The sequence below is a fragment of the Leptosomus discolor genome, chromosome 9 (assembly GCF_034619465.1).
Source record: "Leptosomus discolor isolate bLepDis1 chromosome 9, bLepDis1.hap2, whole genome shotgun sequence".
Lineage (NCBI taxonomy): Eukaryota > Metazoa > Chordata > Aves > Leptosomiformes > Leptosomidae > Leptosomus > Leptosomus discolor.
Genome location: NC_141399.1, coordinates 24,434,922 through 24,457,531, shown reverse-complemented (window position 1 = coordinate 24,457,531; position 22,610 = coordinate 24,434,922). Strand labels below are relative to the sequence as shown.

Sequence of the window (22,610 nt, the reverse complement as noted above, 5' to 3'; positions counted from 1 at the left end):
TTTGCTTATTTAAAAGGTAGTTTAAGTTTCCCTTACTGGTTCCTACTGCATTGCTGTTATTGAGATTATTGCATCTGTTTCTTGGCTACTGGGTCAAGAGACCTCCATGGGTCCCTACATGGAGGGAACGCTGGATTGATCACAGAGCAGAGTGCCACCAGGATGGAGAGATAAGTTTTGGGGAAGGGACCCTGTGCTGCACCCGGGTGTCGCTGGAGCGTGTGTGCAAAGGGAGGTAGGAGCCGTGCAGCCCACTTGTGTTGATCTGCTTTTGAATTCTTCTGCAAGGTGCCAGAAATGGTCTGTTCAGGTATATCTCCTTCATAGTTTGTAACAGAGGAACTTAGTTGCTGTCACTCTGAGTCAGATGGATGTCTTGGCTGGTATCTGTTTTGCGGTCGTTAGCTAACACCTGGCACATCAGTTGAAGATGAAATGGAAAACTGTATGTAAAGAACAGAAGGTAACTGGCGAAAGGAGCAGGAGAGTAAAGAAAGCAACAGAGAAAAAACATGTGTGCAAACCAGTTCTTTTTTCACACCTGCAGGCTATCAGCTTGCCTTAAAGCAGGGAGCTTCATTGCCCACATCAGCATCTTTTGTTGCAGATGTTGGTGCTTTTGAATGCTTGTGTAATGATGTGCTCTGCCAGCCAGCACGTTGGGCTTCATAAGCTTCCGCAGCTACCAGGTCGTAATTAGCACTTCTAGGCTCCCTGTAATTTCCTTTTGTCCGTGTAGCCTGGAAAAAAATGCGAATTTTATTACTGTGTGTGGCTAGATTCTTTTGTGGACCGGTGCCACTTCTTTCAATGGAGTTACACAAGGAATAAATTGAAAAATAAGATGATTTTGAGAGGAGGGTTATTTTTGTGTCACTTGTTTAATGTACTTCTTGACCTTTTTGTTTCAGTTCGCTCTAGCTTTGCATTTTTTTCCTTGAGTTTTGTTTTGTTCCTGCTTTTTACCACTGCCTCTTTCTCTGGTTCCTTCCCTCTTGGCTTATTTCCCATCTGCTTTTGGGAAATCCAGTAAGGAGAAGGGACAGAACAAGAATCACAACAGCTGTAGTCACACTGGGCCGAGCAGCTTCTTTGCCAAACAGGCTGTGTTTGGCAGAGCCCCATTTTCAGCAGTGAATCCTTAGCACAGTAGCAGGTTATCTCCACAGATGTCCTGCGCCGAGTGCATGTACTGCATGTGGCAGAGGGTGGAGGATTCGATGCAGGCTGGCACTGCCAGAAGACAAGGCAAGAGGGCAACAGTCCAGCAAAGAAACTCAAGGACAAACTTTGTAACTAGGGCATGGATTTGGGAAAGAAACTGTGAAATAATAAGATCTAAATTCTAATCCCAGCTGTGTTTGGATGAGTCCCTTGATTGCCATTAATATGGTCCTACATGGCAGCCTGGGGTGGCTGGGAACAGAATCAGGCTCTGATTATCCAGTTGTCTTGGGAGGATGATGAATTTTGGATATAGAATATGTTGCTGTGCAAAAAATTGCATAAGCCCTTCTCCCCGTGTTGTCTCTGGTAATGGTGACCTCTTCAAGGTGTTGCCTTTGATGATGCTCAGGTGACAGACCTTGCATCAGCTGCAACTGTGTGACTAAACATCAGGGTCAACTGCTAAGCCTTTAACTATTTTAAATTGTATGACAGTGAGGTGAAATAGCATTTTGGTTTAATATAAAATAGCAAGGGGGAAAAGAGCCTCATCTAGCACTTTTCACTCCCACCCTCTATTTAGAAACCTTCTTCTCAGCCTAAATTTATTTGTGGTTGGTCTGTTCTTCTGAAAGTGTTGTCTTTCAGCAGTAGGAATTGGGAGGGCTGGACTTCTTAAGTCTGCCATGGATTTTCTGCAGTTTCTACTCAGTGATCCCCACTGAGCAACTTCAGTATTCAAAGACTAAAACTGGTCTGCAACTGCGAATGGTCTGGACTAAAGTGGCAAGCAGGGCCATCTTGGTGCACTGCTGAGGTGTCTACACTGGACAACACAAAGAATGCTCTAGGAATGAATTGTCCCTTGGCTTGAAGATACAACATCTCTGATGTACTTACGTGTACCTTAGCTCATACCTCCTCAAGGGTAGTGTGTCTGACTAGTGTGTCCTCAATGAACCTCTGTTCCTAAAGAAATAAAATAAACTACAAGTGCTGTAACCTGGGCAACTTCTCATCAAAGTTGTGACATTACATTTTCCTTCGCAAAATCACAACTATTTTAGTTATATGCAGCCCACTGTTTTGTGTTTCTTTGTTTTTCTTTCTTTCTTTACTCCTATCAGTGGCAAAAAATTACACAGTAAACCCAATATTAGTATAATAGCTAATGAAAGACATCATATCCCAGAGTGTATGAAGAAATGTCAATTGGAAAGAGGCAGTCTGTGGTGTATTTCCTTGCTCTGTACATTGCCTTAGTGCGAAAAGGTTGTTGGAAATACCACTCATTTTAAACTAACCAGTAAGCCTCCTCCAAATTATATCTTAATAAAAAAGAGAACATCTTGGATAGTCTTTGATTTAGATGTGCTGCATTTTAAATGTGTCCTAATTATAGTGCTCATCGCTCAACGTTAATTTAATGAACATCCTCATTTATACGGACATGTTTGGCAAACAGGAATTAATGCCGTTAAAACCTGCAAGTCTCCCAAAGGAAAAAATCAAAAGATCTATGAAGAAAATGTAACCTTATTATTTATAACAAGGCAAAGCACAAAAATCACCAGCCACACATTTTTGTAATTGGCCCAGGGGCCCATGGCACATGCCGTTTTGAATGGACCAGTGCCGTGCTGCAAGCGGCCGTTGCCTGCCCGGCGGGTGGCTGGGAGGGACTTGCCATCACCCTTGCTGAAGCACAGCTTGCTTTGAAGAACTTCCAGTCTAAGGCTCCAGTCTTTCAGGTAGACCTGTGGCTTTGTTTTGGTCTCAGTTGTTTGGATCAAGACCAGACCTCCTCTAATCAGCTCCATAAATGACCACAGTGGTTCATCAAGGCCCAAAAATAAGGACTGAAGGAAGTCATCATTGTTTCCTTGGTGGATGTGGAAAAGTGTTGATGATGCACATCTCTGCTTTTATCATTTAATTGCAGGCTGATATCAGAACTGCTTGATTTTAAGAAATGCTAGCTGTGAGATTTTCTCCACAGGCATTGTTTTCAGTGTACATAAAAGTTGGGTGGTTCACTCACTCCTTAAAAACCTTTGTCATCCTAAACTGCGTTTCCGTGAAGTTACAGGAATTCAAGTGACGGCAATGACAGTTCTTTACAAGCCAAAGAGACCTAAGGGTACATTATTTAACAAAGCGGTAGCGTAGACCTATATGGACCCCTGTGACCCTCACAAATCATCCTCTTAGAGGGGGCTTGGGGTGTGGTAGTCACCACAGCCAGTTTGTGGTGTGGGCTTTAATGAGGTGTGCTTGACACCACAGTGGCAAAGCTTTCCATCTAGTCCAGCTTGCTTGAATTACTGTACTGCAGACTAACTTTTCTCCTTAAATATGATGGTCATCTGCAATATTTAGTCCCTTCTTACTGAGCACAGTGAGGAACTTTCATCAGCCTTATCCAAATCTCACTGTACAGTGATTTAAGGGGCAGAGGAATACAACTGAGCTTTAAAGAAAGATGTAAGTGTTGCTGCTCCCAGAGTTATGCCTTATACAAGTGCTGCTTGGTAGAAAAATGCTGTAATTTGTTGTGCAATCAGATTGTGCAAAATTTTCTTAACAGAACTGCATTTCAACTTCTGTTTGAAATAGATGGTGAGTACATGCTGAAGGACTGCTTGGCTCGGGGACTGAGTTTATCAATAACTGATGTATCTGATGCTTTATTCTTAGATCTCCTCCATTTGCCATTTCTGCTGTGTCAAGCTCTATGCAGCTAGAATTCTAGACTGCAGCTAGAATTCATGTCAAGCGATGAGCACTGTATGTTGCTAATATTTGCAGTCTTACGGACTAAAAACGAGAGGCTAATACATTGATCTTGTACCTTCTGCCTCCAAGTCTAGTCAGCAGTGCAGCTCAGTACATGTTGGGGTGAATGTGAATGGTTCTGTCTCTAGATGGATCACGGTGAACAGTTTGATCTCTGTTGTCAACATGTATAATCTTAGACTCTCAGGTTCCTCTCAAATTTGGTAGCCTCTGAGCATCTCCCAGATAAAATCAACAGTGATTCTCTGGTGGACTTCATGGAGTCTATTTGTGTGGTTACATGAAAATATTCTTTGTGTCTGACTATGCAGGTTTACATGTGTATGGACATATCTGTGTCTCCAGTGGTGGATAGATACAGAAGTGATTTATTTTTATTTTTTTAATTCTGAGAGGATAGGTGATAAATTTGACAAGTTCCACTATTGACATCAGAGGATCCATGTTTATAGAGTTTTATTCTGGAAACTAAAGTGCCTTGTAGTGTATTTAAAAAAAGATTAAAATAAAATGATACAACTTAATCAGAAGCTAAACTGAAAAGTTGGTTTGAATATTACTATGACAAAAGGGACTGTAAAATAAAACTTCCTCTGAAACCCAAGAAAAAGGTGTTTGACACAGAATAAGACATCCAGTCACAAGAAGACCTAGGATAGATCTGTATGTATTTGAAAAACAGTGTTAGGATTACTGTCATGCTTTTAATTTCTCTCAATATGGGTGTTTTTCACTTTTTTATTTCATTATTCATATTTAGGTTTCTTTCTATTACTAAGGCATAAGCAGATCCAAATTCAGCTCCCACATGCATAGAAGAGGATGGACTCTAAGAGCAGAAATTGGTTCAGATGATTAAAATTTTTATGTGAGTTTACATTTAACACCTTTTTGGTAAGTGTGAGCATATTGTTTCTGTGGTGCCATGACACTGATGTCAGCTTCTAGAAGACAGTGCACAGTAGGAAATGCACATCTCAAGTTCTTCATATGAATCGCTGTTTATGTTACTGGATCAGGAAATGTGCAGTAAGGATGTTTCACAGTTTATTTATGTTAATATTTTGTCTTCTACATGGGCTTCCTGTCTCTTTGGTAGTGTTTTCATTTTGTAAATTTACATGTTTTGCTTAAAGCAAGAGTGAGAGGGAGATTACATCTCTGCTTGTCACATGACCTGTTTATTGTTGCTTCAGAAAAGCAGAATTGTGTCTCTCTGCCTCTGAGCTTCTCTTGGAGTGCAGAGCTAAGGAACTGCTCAGGTATTCAGTGACAGGGGATGACAGCTGAGGTTGTGAGTCAGTTCCCTGCCACCCATTCCTAATATCAAAGCCAGTGGCATTGAAGAAGTTACCTGAAACCAAACTGAGTTGGGGCTTCAGAATCAGCATGGGTTGCAGAGCAACTTGATTTATTGACATGCCCGCCTAAGCAAAGACCACCACTGTTTCCTTGGTGGATTTCTTGCCTTCTTTAAGGGAATATTTTGCAAGTTAAAGCAGTGATTAGTGACCTGTAGCATGTTGAAATGAGCATGGAGACACCTGTGACAGGACATCGAGCTTTTCGTGCTGCTGGCGATAAAGATTGTTGTTTCTCTGGAAGGGCATCCACAGTGTTTCTATTGCTGCCTGCAATTTAGTGAACATCCACCTTTAAAAAAATGTTATTTTCCTGATGAAATACTGGGGTTCTTGTGTACTATAAGGAAGAAAATGGGTCTAGCCTTTGGAAATGTAGAAACTTACCTGTGTCTCCGAGAGTACAAACTTCTCTGAGCACAGACCCTCAGGAGTGGCTTCAGTTCATCTGCACTACAACCAGGCTGAAGCATACCTAAGCTCACCAGCCGTAGTTTTAGGTTGCTCAGTTTGAGTACTAGCATGAGCAGCAAGGAGCACACAGGCTTCACCACAACCTAGAGCCCTGTGAAGATGCGCAGGGTCCTAGGTTGGTTTGGTAACCACTTGCAATGGAGTCGTATCCTCTGTTATTGTCAGGGCTGCAAAAGCTGAGCTTAACCTTTTCAGTGAGTACCTAGTGATTCTTTGAGCTCTTTACTTTCCAGAATAACTTCAAAGACTGGTGGCTTTTGAACAGTTACATTGAACATGTTCAATATTCAAAGTTAAATGTAGTCCGATTGTTTTGCCCAAACTGTGACAGATGAGAAGTGGATCTGTGTTGATTTATTAATAATTACTTTTAATAGTTGTATGAATAAGTGAGAAGTTGTTATTGGGTTATCAGAATTTTTCAACAGCTGTACTAATTTACCTTCAGAGAAGGCTGTGGAAGAGTAACCCAGGACACCCTGGCATGCCCCACTGCACCCTTGAAAAATAAGAGGCAAGCTGTTTGCTCAAAGGATCCTTCTCTTCCCTCAGGCCATGTTTTGCCATCTGAGGACTTGGAGATCAAAAGCACTTTCAACCAGTTGAAACACCTTCTTAAGAGTGGAACAGCGATGCCTTTCAAGTTACACAGGGAGAAAGCTTCTTGGAGACTACTCTAGGGTAGGAACAGTTAGGGGAAAGATGGGTGTACAGTCCGTTTGGAGGGAGGTTTATTTTAAATAAATGGTACTTGCTTTCAGGAGGTTATTTGGCCACTACTTACAGTTTGTCATGGCTCCTGGAGGGAACAGAATTGCAGATCTGAGCTTGCATGAGGCTAGCGGAGCTAATTATGGCTCGCAGGGCAGTGCTGCCAAAGCACCGAGGCTGCGTGTGGTGCCATGCTCTTGCGCTAGCTTGGGTGCCACAAGTGGTGCAGCTGCAGAGCTGCCAGGCACAGCTTTACCAAAGAATTAAGCAGGCTGCGGTTTCTTCCCTTCTTCCCCCCTTGTTTCACAGTGCAGCGACAACCATCTGGCTGCTCCATCTCCCCGAGATGGTGAACGTTAGAGCAGAGTTTGCCCCTGGGTGCAGCGCTCCCCCGGTGTGATGGGGCCTGTGGAGGAGGTTGCATGAGCCCAGGCAGAGCGTTTACTAATGGAGCTGTATTGTTCTAGCATGTGAACAAGCTGCGTGGCACCCTGTGAACAGACCCAAGAGCATTGTTTGATTCTAGCCTCAGCAGAGAAGCAATAGTTGAAGCTCTTGTCTTGAAATCCAGTGTCCACAGAGGAGGTCAGGAAGACCTCCAGGCAACTTCACCTGGTAACTACAGCACAAAGATAATCTGCAGGTCATGAAATCTCTATGTGTGTGTGTATATCATGATTGCACAAGTATAACCCACAGATGTTAGCAAATGTTTTAGATTCAGGTTGTGCAAAACCTCTAGTTTATGAGTTAAAAATGCCTTTTCTGGGGTTAGTCTCAAACGTAAATCTAGAATCTGCTTTTTCCTTGAGTTTCCCTGACACTAAGCACCTCGTGTAAAGATTTGTGGTTCCTAAGCACAGTGGAGGTTTAAACACAGAACCAGAAAACTAGAATTCTTATGCAAGTTGATATTTGTAAAATACGGTCTCAGCTCTTCGTGATAACTGGGTGAGAACAGTGATGTTGGCTGGCTTTTGCAACAAGGAGGAATTTGGCAGGCAGAGGAGAGGTAGCAAGGCCATAAGGAAGGTGTGGACTGTGTGTTGACTTGTGTTCAAATCCCAGACAGCTGCTCCAATAAAGAAACAGGCTTGGGTGCACCAGGAAAACACTTTATGATAAAACTAATACAGCAAATTTACTAACTTCAGATCTGGATAGTTTGTTAAGGGAGAAAATGGCATTACCATGTAAAGTTGTAACACCATCATGTTGTTGGCAACCGTCAAGTTGTTGTCAAGTGAGCCGGTTGATTGTTGATAATTACTAAGCATTCATTTGGACAGGTAAATTTTATTCTACAATGGGGTCATGTTAGCACCACTGTGAATATCCAGATTGGGTAGTTGAGGGCATATTGACACTTGGGTCCAGGCACCGACACATCTGTGTAGCTGTGTGCCATAGCCAACGTGACGGTGTGGTTCTAATCACTGATGGCTCTTCTGAATTAAAACACCTTTTGAGTTGCTCCTGCTTTCTTACAAGGTTGGCTGGCCAAAATCTTTTTGAGTTTCCACAGGTGCCAGAAAAAAGTGTCTTCTAATTCAGTGTGTTCTAGGGACCTCTTGAAATCATTGTCTGTTTTTAACAGACTTTTGATCTAAGAAAAATAAGCCTGATGTCAGTTGTCTTAAATTTGCTCTACAAAGGATGTCAGGAAAACATAGGACTCCATAGACCAGTGGTTGGGAAACAATTTTTAAGTAATTACATTAGTTAAACATGATATTAAAATAGAGAAAGAGATTTTTTTGTAACAGCTCACTGGGACTCCAGACCTCTTTCTGTTTGTTAAATAGGTGAAGATTGGGGTTCTCTGCATTACTCCAATTGGGAGAACTCTGTTTTTAAGAAAGGAAAATTAAATTAGTCTTGTGTTTGGTACATTATTGAGCACTTGTGGTCCCTGATATGAAATTTGGCAATGCAGGCTGATTCTGTGGCAGCCAGGCATTCCCCTGTGCTGGAAGAATTCCCAACTGAGCTATTAAGGTGATTTTTCAGTCCTTTGTGCCCCAAGAGCAGCCTAGAAAGACTAGAACAGCATCTGGAATCTGGCTCATAGTTGAAGTACAACTGCACAATTGAAGGAAAGAAAAATGCAGTGTGTGCTGCTTTGTAAGGAAATTGGCTCTGCAGAGCCTGAAAGGGGTCGGGAGTGAGACGGAGGGATGGAGGGTCGTGGCTGGATGGCTGGATGGCAGAAGTCTCTGCGTAACTGGGACCAGTGATCTAGTAGGCACCAAATGCTTCATGCAGTTCGTTCACTACTAAGAGTATGTAGTAACTAACGTACGACACAGAGACTTCTGAGTGTGAATACCACTAAGAAAATCAGACCTGGGCTTCCAAGTGGCTTCAGGGATGCTCTTAAAAATCACACTGGTTTCTTGAGCTCCGTTCAGCTGCTCGCTTCAAGACAGAAATCCCTTTTCCCCTTCTTTTTCCTCCCCATATTGGTTTTTACTGCTTCTTTTGGGGTGAAAAATCACAATTTTTATTCTAACACATTCCATCCTAAGATGAAATAGTGGTGTAGCATGCAATGTATTTTAAGGACTCATCTTCTCACCATCAACTTAGAATGGTATACTTTGTGGTATTTCAAATGTGGGTAGAGGCTGAAAATGGGTTTTATATTATATTCATAGCATTTTATGCCGATGAGTAACAGCAATGCAACCGTGTAAAAATAGTAACTGCAGAGTGATCTAAACTTTTGTTTCCTTTGTAATGTGTTCAGATTACAGAAATCACTGTGGACTTCACTGAGTGGATCAGCTACAACACCTTCAAAACACAGGATGTCTTTTTCCACAGCTAACCTGCTCACAAAAATAGCAACTGAGGACAGATTATCATTGGTGGTGTTCAGTGTAACAGAGACAAAACTATTATACCTTGGGGAAATAGATCCTTTAATAGCCTCAGTTGCTAAATATGATTTCTTTCTGGTGTTTTTAAACTTGTTTTATGACTCAGACTTGAACAATCTGCATATCGTTGATGACATAAAATCTGTAATTCTCTGAATGTCATTTACGTTCTCAATGTCTGCATTTTGTTTCTATACTTACTTTTATTTTAGCTTTCCTTGCAATTTGGGGTGTGCGTTCTGAAAAATGTTCAGTCCGTGCTTTTAAAGCTCTGCCTGTGACTTAGGCTCTCCGGAGAGCTCAGTGTGCGTTGCCACTTTCAGTGAGAGCAGCCAGCCCCTCTCCCAAGCAGCCAATCGTTTCACATCATTGGGATTTGAGATTTATATTGAGCCTTTTGCAGGTATGGTGTGTAGGTGGACCGTACACTTGAATGCCTATATACTGCAGAGGTAGGGTCTTCACACCAGAAATAGGGCAGATTATTATCTCTTAATCAAGGAGGTGCCAAGCACCTGAATTGGACAGTAACACCTGTGAAGTCCTTCAGCCATTTGCAATTAAAAAATTATTCTACAGTTGGCTTAGTTGGCTGTAACATTTGTTTTTCAGGGAGGTCCCGATTTCACTCACTTTTACAAATAGTTTTGTAGAGGTTAAGTATTTTGTGCTTTCTCCCAAAGGGCTAATTCTTTGCTGCATACCACAGCTGCAAACAAGGTTGAAAAAAAAAATCACAAAATGTGGTTCAGTCAACCAAAGAGCAAAGTTTATCCAAGACAACAAAACTTGTACAGCTGGCTGAAGTGCAGGGATGAAGAAGCAGAGAGAGCAGCTCCTTGCTGTAATTCAATCCTGTGGCGTTTCTCAAGCGGACTATAACAAACAGATTTACTCTGTTCCTCTTTCTAAAAGGAAAGGGCACATACTTTATAAGCAAGCAATTAACTTCCAGTACAGTTGCAAACGTCGAAAAGAGTGGGCAGCATCCTCGTGCCCCAAAGAATTCCCAAATAATAAATAAGGTAGAAATGGTGATACATCCCACGCTTGGCACCTGAGACAGCACAGCCTGCTCTCTGGATGTTGGAAGGGGTGGTGGGACCAGGCTTTCTGCACCAGAGGAGAGGCATATTTGAAGAGTAAGTAGAGCATCACTTGCAGTCGTCCCTGATTTCAGCAGCGGTCCCATTCATGCCCTTTTCCTCATAGGAGTTTGGATATGAGTGTTGGGAAAGGCTGTTTCAGGGCTGCTGTGGGGTGCTGGTGCTGACCTCGCATCCTGCCTGGACACCCGGGGCCGGCTGTGATTGCTACCCTCCCATGCCCTCCTGATCTGGGGGGCTGGAGCGCGTTGCACCGCCCTTACCCCTGTGCCTGCTTTAGCAGCCTGCAGCCAGGAGGGAGCTGCAAGACTGACAGTGGTGGGCCTGTTTGCTGGAGTAAAACTTTCTGAATGTTGTGCCTCCAACCCCCAAGTACTTGAATGATTTTGTGGCTTTTATGGGCACGGCAACTATTCAGAAGTGGTGTTTGGGTAACTTGTGTATGTGTCCTGTGTTGGCACAGTATCCTGGTATTCACTGTTGGTACTTGTCGCCTGGTGGCAATAGCTGTGTGGACATTTTCCCACTAAGGCGCAGTGTAAGGTTGCTTGTCCATAGTTAGCATCCCTTAGACAGTACAAAATCACCAAGAGTCAGTCTGTGCTGGCTATAGCGCCTGCACCTTCTCCTGGTTTTTCCTCCAGCCTCTTCAGATTGAAGGAACGTGGTCAAAATGGTGTAGAACAGAAAAGAAGCCCCTTCAAGATCTTTATAAGCTGGATGGAGTAGGCTAATTCTTCCTGTTTCAAATACATAGTGTGTTTGCTTTAAACAAGCCCCAGTGTTGGCCCCAGAATTGCAGAAACTCAAATGTAAATTTGAGTTTTAAAAAGTGACCTTGAAAATGCGTGGAATTGTGAAGCCCAGGAAAGGCTGATGTCACAAGGAAAACATCTATTTGTAAATTGCCACAGGAGAATTTGCGGGCAGTAGAGACAAACCTCTAAAGCAAAAGCTTTGTGTGTAGGTAGCAGCACAACCCAGCACTTGCACAGAGATTGTCATCTTCAAAGCACTGAGCAAATATTTGTTAATTATACTATAGCAGCCTTCAAGGCTATCAGGCAGGTATTAATATTACTGCTTTACAGGTGGAGAAATTGCATCAAAGAGGTTACGTCATTTTCTTGGGATTAAAGACAGTCATAACAACCTGATGAACAGGGCAGATTTTCCTTGCCTTTATGTTCACGTGTTGCTGAAGCTGCTGTGCTCAGAATGGGGACTGGACAGGTACAGTTTGGTTTGGAAATGAGGTCTTTCCCTCTAATTTTATGTTTCTAGTGAACTGAGGGTGAGCACGTGTAAGGTGACATGAAATACTACTTATCCAGTATAGCTGGGGTTATCTCTCATTTAGGCCCTAATTCCACAAGCCCCATGTCTTGGACACTTACATGTGTGCCCAAGCCAGCACACGCAGCTTTTCTCCTACCATTGCTTGCTCTTGGGTCTCCTCCTGAAGTGACGCTTGTGTGTGTCTTTCTGTTCTCCCAGATGACTTTTGAACTTGCTGTTTAGCTTTATCCATATCTGACAGCAGGCTTGAGATCTCAAAAATTCCTGTATGTTTTGTGAAAATATGTGGCTGATTAGATGAGACAAGTCCTTCTGCTTAGGAAAAGGCTTGTCTGTCTGCTCCTTAGAGAGCATATATGGAAGAGCCCTGGTCAGAGTTCACCCTGTAACAGCCACCAGAAAAGCAGCACATCAGATGCAAATCCAAGGAACAGCTTGTTTCGCTGCTCTTGGAATGGCTTCTTTTTTTCCCTTTTTTTGTCTTTTCTTAACATCTCTTGTGTCTGCGATGGTGGCTGTTGCGTTTCTGGATGCAGACACAAGAAACGGCTTGTCACTTAACATTGGCCTGGCATCAAAATGTGAAGCGTGAGTCTCTGCTGCTGGGAAGTCCTGATTTTCCCACAGTACCTATATTTTTTTCAGATGTGGAGGCTTCTGAAACTGGATGGGTATTGTCCTTACAGATGACACCTTGTTGTTAAGGAAGAGCATTATTGTGCAATGCATGATAAATGACACATCAAGAAATTATACCAGTTGTTAAGGGATAGGGATGAGCTCAAGTTAATTATTAATTATGATCTTCATTACCTATAAAAATGTGGTGAATACCTCTTCTGCACTGTGATAGCTACCCCACCCAGACCTTTGATGCTTTATCCTCATGTGCTGGGGTGGAGCAGCTGGTTGCTGCTTGAGAGCCAGGAGCTGGCCCTGAGCACCCCTGCTGCCTGTATCCCTGCCCAACCCTGAGCATGCTGGAAGATGGGCCCATCAGCACAACCCTTTGCTGTCCTGCCTTATAGACCATTGACACTACCTCCAGCTTCTGAGAGAAGAGAAAGAGGAGTGTGAAATCAATCACCACTTTAAAAGACTTAATGCAATGCTGGTATGCCAGGTTTGTGGCTGGGAATAAAAGTTATTTGGATTTGGAGATTTCAGGGAGAGAAGGAGGAGCAGGTACATGGCTGTGTGAAATAAGAGTTGAAGTGTTATTTTTTACCAGTGTTAAAATTCCCTAAGCTCTCAGCATGCTTCTGGTAAAGTGAGAAAGGTTGAAAACAAAATTTAAGTTAAATACACAGAATATAACAACTAGTCCAGTGATTTATTTGCTAGTTACAAATTGTGAACAATACGTTTGACTATGGATGCAGCAGGCACTGATGTACTCAGTGGTGAGCGCAGGAGACCTGTGCCCTGCGCTGGGTTGTGCTGTTGGCCTGCTGGTAACCTGTGCAAACCCCTCCAGTCCCATCCGTGACAGACTCCTCATCAGCAAAAAGGCACAATTATACTTATCCTCTTGGTAGATAAAAATGTGCAGCGTAGGGAGAGGTGGGCTTTTCCCCACTCGAGAAGTCAGGACCTATAATTAGGGGTGTCAGGTGGGAGCGAGGGTGCCTCTTCCCGTCTGAAGTCAGTGTGGTCCATGGCCGTTGAGCAAAGAGCAGAGGATGCAGCATCCCCCCTCCACCCAGGAGCGTGCAGGTGCCGAGCATCCCGGGGAGCTGCCGTCATTCCCATCTGTGCTGGCTTGCAGCCTTTCTTGCAAACCCAATTGTCTGTTTGAGCACCTTATATTTCACGTTTGTGCTGTGCTTGCAGAGTGCTTCTCAGGAGGAGATAAAATGTATGGCCTTGGCTTGTTTTCAGAAGTTGAGAAGTTAATTTATTTTTCCTTCTGTTCTATTTATGTATTACTAGGTTTTATTTTCTTTCCCATCAAATAGGCTTTTGTTTGATTGTTTTATTTTTTGATATTTTTCTATACTTGTCTTCTGGTTGATAATGGAGATTACATGATTTTGATAGAATGGATACTAAGCAGGTTAATTTTTCTCCTAAAATTACTTAAAATGTCATCTCACGGAAGATGACAAGTCAAGGTCCTCATAAACATTCATGCTATAAAACCAGTTCCGATTTATGCACCTTTTATTATTGTTGCCTGCGTAAAAAACGTTGTCGTTAACTTTGTCAGAATATTGAAATTTGAACATCTCTTCATTGTGAGCACAGAAGCAATTTCATTTTGAAGTGGCAAAGGGTAGAGTTTCTGATAAAAATGTAATTTGTAGCCTCTGACTGCAAATGCTTCTGTTTGTGCTAATTCTCATTTAAGTCACTGTGAAATGAATGATACATCAGCTTAAACATCTGCAATATGAAAAGCTTTACTTTTCATCTTTTTTTTTTTTGCCTTTAACAGTTTTGGTAAAATTCAAATGCATCAGAAATAATGTTTCACTTTTATCTTATTATCAAATTAGTTTTACACTGCTTCAACCCGCGTTAAATCACTTAAATGCCATTTAAAAATCAACCATTGAGTTGTTTTAAATCATTCCAGTGAGAGAGCCTTGGATGCCCAACAATTAATCTCTTACACCGTCTTTACTGCATTTGAGCAAAAAGGTGGAACCAGGTTTCTACAGCTGAGCACGTCAGTAGAGCGCTGGGTGCTGCCGTGGGGCAGGTGCTCCCATGTCCTGTATCCCGCACCAGCTGTATTCCCTGTTCCCAGCTGGCACGTTATGGCTGCAGCTTCTCACACGTTAACACTGATGGGACAGCGAGTGCTAGGCTTTGCAGGGAGTTTTCTTTCCTTGCTTCCTTATCGTTCACTGAGTTTTCCTCTTCTAATCTGCTTTGGGAACCTGATGCTTTCCCCAAGAGTATATTTGGTCCCGCCAAATGCCTTAATTGTCACACAGCTAGAAAGCAGCAGCTGGAGATAACTCAACAGTTAGAGACATCATCCCTGCTAAATACTTTGTTGGAGGACACCCACTTTGTACCGGCACATGCCTCCAAGTAGAAGTCACCGGTGCCTGTGAGGTGCCCTTGCTGTGCAAACAGGAGGATGTGTTTAGTGATCTCTTTCACTGACTGCCAGGGCATAAATGCTGCACTACTTGATTTGTGAGTTCTTGCAGCAGAGTGAGATCTTGCTGGGATGTCAGCATGCTGTTTTAGGGTGTCTGTGGGCTTTTTGGAATGGATTCTTTTTGGAATGGGACTGCTGGTACAAATGAAGCAAATAAATCTGCTCCTGCTGTTCACAAGAGGGCTTCCAGCTCTGCCTCCTGCTGCTTGGCCCTCTGCTCCTTGCCTGTCCTTTTGCAAGCTCTGCCTTGCAAACTGCCCTGCAGTTCCTTTGCTGAACCTCTTATGTCCGCTTTTATCTCATCGGCGCATCTGAATAATCACACAAAAGCGCTACTGAGAGCTTTTTCCAGTTCTTCTCTGTTGATGGTAACGCATCTATAGCTCGTATTGACAGATTAATGTGGGGCTGGCTGCAGCAGGGCCCGTTGCTGGAGGCTGCTCCCAAGCATGCTGCCTGTAATCCTGCCCGATTTGACTCTGAACCCGTTTGATCGTTGTAGGGGGTCAAACGCTTGGCTCAAGTCTTTTTTATGTTTGTGTTTCTCTCAGGCAAATGGGGCTGAAAAAAGAAACTGGAGGAACCAAAGTGCAGTGTTCTCATGAAAAAAAAAAAGATGCAAAACACAAAGCATCGTTTGTGCTCAAATTTGGGGGGTTGAGGGAAGGACAGCACTGTTCGGCTGCTATAGATGACTTTGGTTTTCTTTAGCTGGAGAAATGCTTTGATTCTATTTTGTTGTTAATTAACCACTCAGAGAAAAAATACATTTGTAAATTAGGCGGGAGACCACTTCAGGACTCTGCACTGACTTCTGCCAAGGCTGGCAGTCTCCTTGTGGTTCTCATTCACAGGTGTAAACGCTCTGGAGGCCAACCCAAGGGTAGGTCACTGATGTGGAGCTGACAGCCCCCCTGCAACCAAAGCTTTGCCACATAAAACCAATATACCCGGCAAGAAGTCCTCGTTCCTCTTCAGGCAGGGATGCTCTTGAGGCGTTGTCTCTGTCAGTCTGTCTTGAACTATGGAAATTCAATTTTGTATGCCTGTATTCGTGTGGAAGCCCACAGACAGTTCTGCTCGTGGAAATACCTGGCGAGTCAAGCTCTGTTCGTTGAGAACAAACTGGAACTTGTTCATATTTTGGTTAAAGAACGCCTGAGGCGTTTCAATAGGGTGATCTCTTGGACAGCTTGTACTTGCAGTTTCATGTACAGTGAGGATAGCAGCTTCTGTCTATGAGTAGCTGTAAATGGCCGAACCTTATTCAACAGCCATGTTATAGTTGGAAAAGTTGACTGCATCTTTTAGAGGACCATTTGAGTTTGAGGTCAGTTATTTTTACTTTTCCATTTTGTTCTAGTTAAATATTTTTACTTGCTCTCAGAACAATAGCTCCCACCACACTGAAGCCTTCACCCAGTGAAGCTTTTCATACCTCCTCCCCTTGCAATCCATGCAGTGCCCAAGGGTCTCATCTCCTTAGTTTAGCTAAATATAGACTTTTCAAGCCCTTTTATAGAGCCTAATCCATACTGTTACTAAGCTTAACAAGCTGAATCCAGTGGCATAAGCAGCTGACGCAGCTTTATGGAATCCTCTACATTCTCTTATGCTTGCTGTAATCTGCCAGGGTTTGTTTAAATTTTCTGGTGCTTAATCTGATATTTTACCGCTTGTACGTACTTGACTCTGAGGACTGGATTGTTGTGATGTTTTTTCCTGTCCTGAGAGACTCGCCCTTCAGTTTTCCATGCTGTCTGCCGAGGGAGACCCAATAATTTTCTATTTTTTCAAGTAACTGTTTAGTAAAAAAAACATCAGCCAAATCTGCAGTTGCTTTTACACGATTTCAAAATCATGTCCTGTTACCAGTCTGTTCACAGTCTGAACTCACAAAAATGAGAGTTTCTCTGGCTTTGCTTGCAAAGCATCTCTCACCCTGTACTCTTTGGTTTGGAGGGAGCTGGGTCACATATGCACACTGGCAGCTGCAACAGGATGGAAATACCCACAAAGGTTTCTGGCAGAATCCTATTTTGACAAAATGTTTATAATGGTTATGAAAAAGCTTTATTTCCATTTCTTAGCTATTTTGGCTTTTTCCAGCTTGGTTGCAGACTCAGTATGGGTTTTGTTGATGCTTTTCTCTAAAAGCGAGTAGATCTGTGTTTCATGATACATACAGTTACACATCACTGTGTGCTTTGGATTCAAAAGTGGTTTCAAAGCCACGTTTGTAAACAGAGAGGGTCGTAGCGCACAGTTACTCCTTCTGCCCCAAACGTGCACATGGTTGTGTGTGTGCTCACACGTGCACACCCCTGCCAAAGGCATGGAAAGAGCTTTGAATTCCATGGAGCCAGGTAGCTGGTGCACAACAGCTGTGACTTGCAAGGCTTAAAAAAGCATAGAAGAGGTGAGCATGGATGATCATGCGTCCTAAAGAGCTTGAACACAGTGAGAATAGGTTGAGAGATTCTGTAAGTTGCTTGGTAGAACTGACCCACCCTGTTGCCTTGCCTGTGGGAGAGGAGCCAACATCCTCTCCTCTGCTTCCTGTGGGTCACAGCAACTGAAAACTCTGAATTTTTCTTCCTGTGCTAATCGCCACTTTGCACTGACGGCAGGTTGCAAGGAGGCTGAACACTACCTTATGCATGGAGATGGCATTGCCGTTAGCCATGCCCAAACCCGTCCTCTGGCAGAAGAGATGCATCTGTATTTTCTGCTGACTGAAGAGCACTGAGAAGGCATTTCAGGCAGTGAAGTAGAGAAACTCCATGATTGCTCTTACCACGGTGTGATCTAGCCTTGTTTGTGCAGGTGGCTAAAGTGAAGCTACCTTTTTTGCCTTGCATGGATCCTCTTGCCTAGTTGAGCTCCCATGGTGCCATGACATGAAGGCTGTATCTCCCAGAACTCAGCTGAAACTCTTTTTCTGTGCTGCAAATGTGCCTTGCAGCCTGGGCTACCTCAGACTGAGCAAGCAGAAGCAGAATCCTGTTTGCTTTTGCTCCGTTGAGGGGAAGAGTGCCGTTCTGGAGTTTGATTATTTGGCTGGTCAGCACTTTGACTGCACAACAGCTTCTTACCTTAGATACTTCATTCCTTTGCAGTTTAGTTTTGGTTTTCCCCAGCGCTGTGTTCTGCCATTGGATTGCATTCACGCAGCCTGCCTGCCTACAGGCTGCGCTGTAGTGTTGCATATGCTGTGCCATCCAAAATAATCTCGGTGGGTGTTCTAAGCAGCTGCCATGATACAACCCATGTTCTTGGCATCCAGAAGTGCTGTGAGCTGTGTGTCTTCTTTTCCTCTTTTTCTTCATATATTGTAATAGAGATGGAACCTATAGAAGTCTTGCATGTGGTGTACCTTGCCAAGATTACTCTGGGACCTAGGAGCTGTCCATACATGCTTGGTAAAGAAGATGTGTTTTGTTAATCAGGTTTACGTGGGATGGCACTTGAAGAACTCTATGTAGGCACAAAATGGTCTCCCTGGGAAAAAAAAATTCTTTGAGACTCTCTGCCACCTTTTACTGGAGGTCCACAGTGAGCTGGTAGTGGGCTTCTGACTGACACCTCTTTTAGCTTCACATCAGGAATGTAGACTGCAAAAAATCCAGTCTGACTGTACTAGTGTCAAACACACCTAAGCTTTGCTTTGATATAGCCCTTAGCAGTCAGCATAGCTGCGTAGTAAATGCACAGCTTCTTGGGGTTTGGTTTTTTCGTTATTAATTGTGTGCTTTCATGTTTGGAGATGGACTCAAGCTAATTTAATATTTGCCTTCATATATTCCAGCTGTGTGGGTGTTGAAGAAGAAGAGGCACCAGATATCGACATCTATCACTGTCCAAATTGTGAGAAAACCCATGGAAAGTCTACTTGTAAGTATACTCGCACAGTTGTGTCCTCAGATACATAACAGGTTCTGTATGTTTAAACAAAAGAAGCTTCTTTTTCCGGTGCAAAAAGACACACATAAATATCATATGTCATAAATATTAGAATTCAAACCATGAGGTGAAAAAAGATGGCGGGGGAGAAAATCAAGGATTGGTTTGTGGAGCTTTGGGTGTAGCTCCCTGCCTGGCCTCAGGCAGTGTGTTTGAGCTAATGCAAGGGACCTTACCTGGAGAGCTTCTGTCCCTAGTCCCGGTGATGAAAATGCTGCTTCCTTCCTTGCACAGAATGAAGCGTTGTTAAGGCACTTACTATGGTAGACTAGAAAATTCCTGCAGAGACAGCTAGTTCTAATACAGTGAGTTTTGGAAACTACAGGGTGTTTTTTGTCTTTGGTTGAGAAGAGTAAGGAAACAGTATGTTGTGCTTGACCTGGATGTAAAACTGTAGTCATTTCAGTGGCAGTCCATTGTAGGATGCACTGAGGGTGCCAATTCTTGCAGTTCTTTCGTAGGAAAAAGTACTCCTGAGTAAAAGTGACAGTTGATCTTAGTGGGAGTTTTGTCTGGGAAAGAACTGTAGGATGTGTTTGCTTTGGTCAGATGAGTTCACAAATACTTTCTATTATATTATAGGAAAAGAAAAAAAAAAAGAAACCAATCTCCGTAAAAGATGAGACACTTTACTTGAAAGCCATTTATTGTAAATAAGCAACAATGATGTGGAGGTTCTCACTGCTTTGCAACCTTGCAGCAACACAAAGAGAAAGAGCACTGTGCTAATCTCCCAGGAGTCGAACAAATCATCGTGTTCCTTTTATAGTGCAAAATGAGCGATGTCTGGAAACTGACTTCTGTTGTGTTAAACTTTGGTAAATTTAAGACCAAGCAATTATTTCTGCACTGCTGTAAAAGTTAAAAAATTTCTAGGGGGAAAGGGGAGGAGTCTGAAACATTCATTTTGGGGGCAAAAATGGGAATAATTTTTCTACTTTTCCTTTTTCAAAATCAAGTGTGAACTGGAAACCTGCATGACCTGCAGCTGTTCCTCTCCCGCAGATGGTCTAACAGCTTTGGCCCAAGCAGGGCACCCACAAATTGGGCAAGCTGGCAAAAACCTCCTTGGGAGGCTTATTCTGAAAGACTTAACAAAATCAGTATGTCTCCACAATATGTTTTGATTTGAAAGAGTCAGCCTTTCTAATATTTTGTTGGAAGATTTCTGACAAACACCTTGGAAATTGGTCAAATAAATAGTCAGAAATCATCTTCAAGTGAACAATTTGGTATCAGAATGGGTTGTGTTGAAAAGGGGGGTGTGACTGCAAATACTCCCAGGCTGTTGCTGACCAGTATAGAAGCAGCAGCACAGGTTTTCTAGCCTTTATTGAGTTTGGTATAACATTGAGATGTGTCTGACGCTTTGATTTATTTCACTTTGCTTTGAATTATGAATGATGAAAAGCACCTACTTTTCAGTGCAGGGGAAAAATATCAGACAGAAGCAGCAAGAAGTCTGTGATCAGGAATTAAATATCAATTCTATAAAACCTGGTGCATAATCTTAGAATTCAAGAAATGGCAGTTTCGATAAAAAGATTACAAGTTTAATATACCAGTTAAGATGAGGAGAGTTGAATCGACAATGATCTTCTGATGCGTTAAGAAGGCTTTTGGCTATCTGGTTCTTTTTATCCAGCTAAAAATGCGACTTGGCTGTACGTCCCCCGGTCTGCCTCGTGCAGCACAGCAGGAAGTGCTGCTGGAGTGCTATCGCTAGTCATAGTCTTACCAGCGTATGAGGTTATCAGTGTGGTAGGGATACAGAACATTATATCACTCCGCAGCACAGCAATACAATTTTGTTTTCTCCTTTCAAATGCATTGCATTCATCCTGTCAGGCAATTGTATATAGGGTGTCCTGCTACACAGCGCTTGGGCTCTGCTGGGACTTTGGTGAGATGATTGCTTTAATTTGTTTATTAACTGTTACAATATGAGTTTAAACTAGTTATTGGACACTGTCAGTTTTGTGATAAATGAGCAAGAGTTGTTCCAGAGCCGGTAGTTCACTGGTAGGATTTAATTATTGCAAGATTAGCGAAGGGACACCAATTGTCTGTTATGCAACTCATCTGGATTTAAAATTATATGTGTATTTCTGGAGCACGCATTCCACAATATAGGTTTTCCAGATGTCAAATTTAAAAATAATTTTCTTCTTCTTTCTTACATTTTTCCACTTTACCAGTGTGGCTTAGTGGCTACTGTTTCAGAAGATTGCTTCCTGTCATATGACATCTGAAGCCATTTCGGTTTAATGAAATATGTGGGGACTTCTCTTTGGGAAAAATTATACATGTTCATACAAAATTTTCTGACATTTAAATAAAATATAAGTGCTTTGTTTAGGTGGACTTGCCTCATTTTCATAACACAATCTGAAATGTTCAACTTGCTGCCATCCAGGAGATAGCACCTCCGGGGGAAGAGTTCTGGTGGTAGAGGCATCTTTGTTGCCTTTATGTGAGAGCGGGATGTGAGAGGGGAGTGCCTGTCAGTGCTCGGTGCTGAGGGAAATAGCTTCCCAGTGCTTTTTGAAGAGTTGCAGTGAATTTCTTAATTCAGTGCTGATTTGCCACTTGTATGTCTTGATGCTCCATGCTATCTGAAGTATAATAAAAGAACATGCTAATATGGTAAGCTCTTTAATTTTCACTGTGGGAAGTGACACCTGTTTCACTGAGACTTGTGCTAAGAGTCCCAGTGTTGGTTTGGATTTGCTGAGGTGGGGAGGAGGCAGTTGTTGGAAAGGGAAGGAGAGGAGGAAGGTTTGACATTCATGTAGGGCTTGTTTCCTTTGTTACCAGGAGCATTGAATTAATACACTAAGCCTGAGAGTCATTAAGATAAAGAACTAGCAGCTTTAATGAATATATCCAGCTAGGCTAGAGAGCTGCATGGAACTAAACCAACATGCTTTGTGCAAAACCTGGGATGGATTCGTAGGGAGCTTTACTTGAGCTATTCCAGGGTTGTGATTGGGAAAACAAAGTTAGGTTTTTCTAAGCCTCATGTCTTATAGCTGTGGCCTCTAGATTACTTTCGTAATGAAAATGTATTTGGATCTCTGGGTGTATGCATGTGCAAAGAGAGAGGAAAGAGTGCCATCCTTGCATGGTTCCTGAGGAGTCTGGTTGCTTCCCTAGCTGTTTTGAATAGTAAGAAAAGCATAAGAGATCTTGATTTTGGGGTAAAATACTGAGTTTCATGATGTAAAACAGGGTGAAAAATACAAGTAAATTTTAAATGTGAGAATTCTACTAACAGAGGCTTGAAATGACACAAAGATGCACTTGGGACAAAAAAACAATTTACTACTGAAATGAGCATGTCTGGACAGACTGTGGAAGTAGGAACAGCTGAGAGAGAGAGTGCTGACTAAGAGGAAAAGCTGGCCTAGTTTTTCTTGCTCTGTGTTATCTGCCTGTCAAAGAGGCAAGGCAGAACTACATTTGACTTACTTATTTGTGCTTATTCCATCTGACCCTTTTTCTATGATGAACTTGCCTATATGTGTTGTCATTCACTGGGAGCACAGTTGAGGGGCTTTCAGTCTGCTGTCATCAACGCCTAAGCCTGGCTTGTCTTTCAAAACCTAGGAGTAAGAGGAATTCTAAAAATTGCATTTGTGGTGCCCTTGCATTTTTTTTTTCCCTTTTATGTGCGCGCTGTGTGCAGAGTGAAATTCAAAGCCCACCAAAATTGATGTCAAATCTGGCACTGCTG

General features: G+C 42.7%; 1 protein-coding gene across 1 annotated transcript in view; it reads left to right on the top strand.

Moving 5' to 3' along the window:
- Nucleotides 1–22,610, top strand: part of PHF2 (PHD finger protein 2) — an 84,777-nt gene that overhangs the window by 25,505 nt on the left and 36,662 nt on the right. Inside the window, exon 2 of the mRNA XM_086470546.1 lies at nt 18,720–18,805. Coding sequence (XP_086326672.1) covers nt 18,720–18,805 — 86 coding nt within the window. The remainder of the gene's footprint in view (nt 1–18,719; nt 18,806–22,610) is intronic.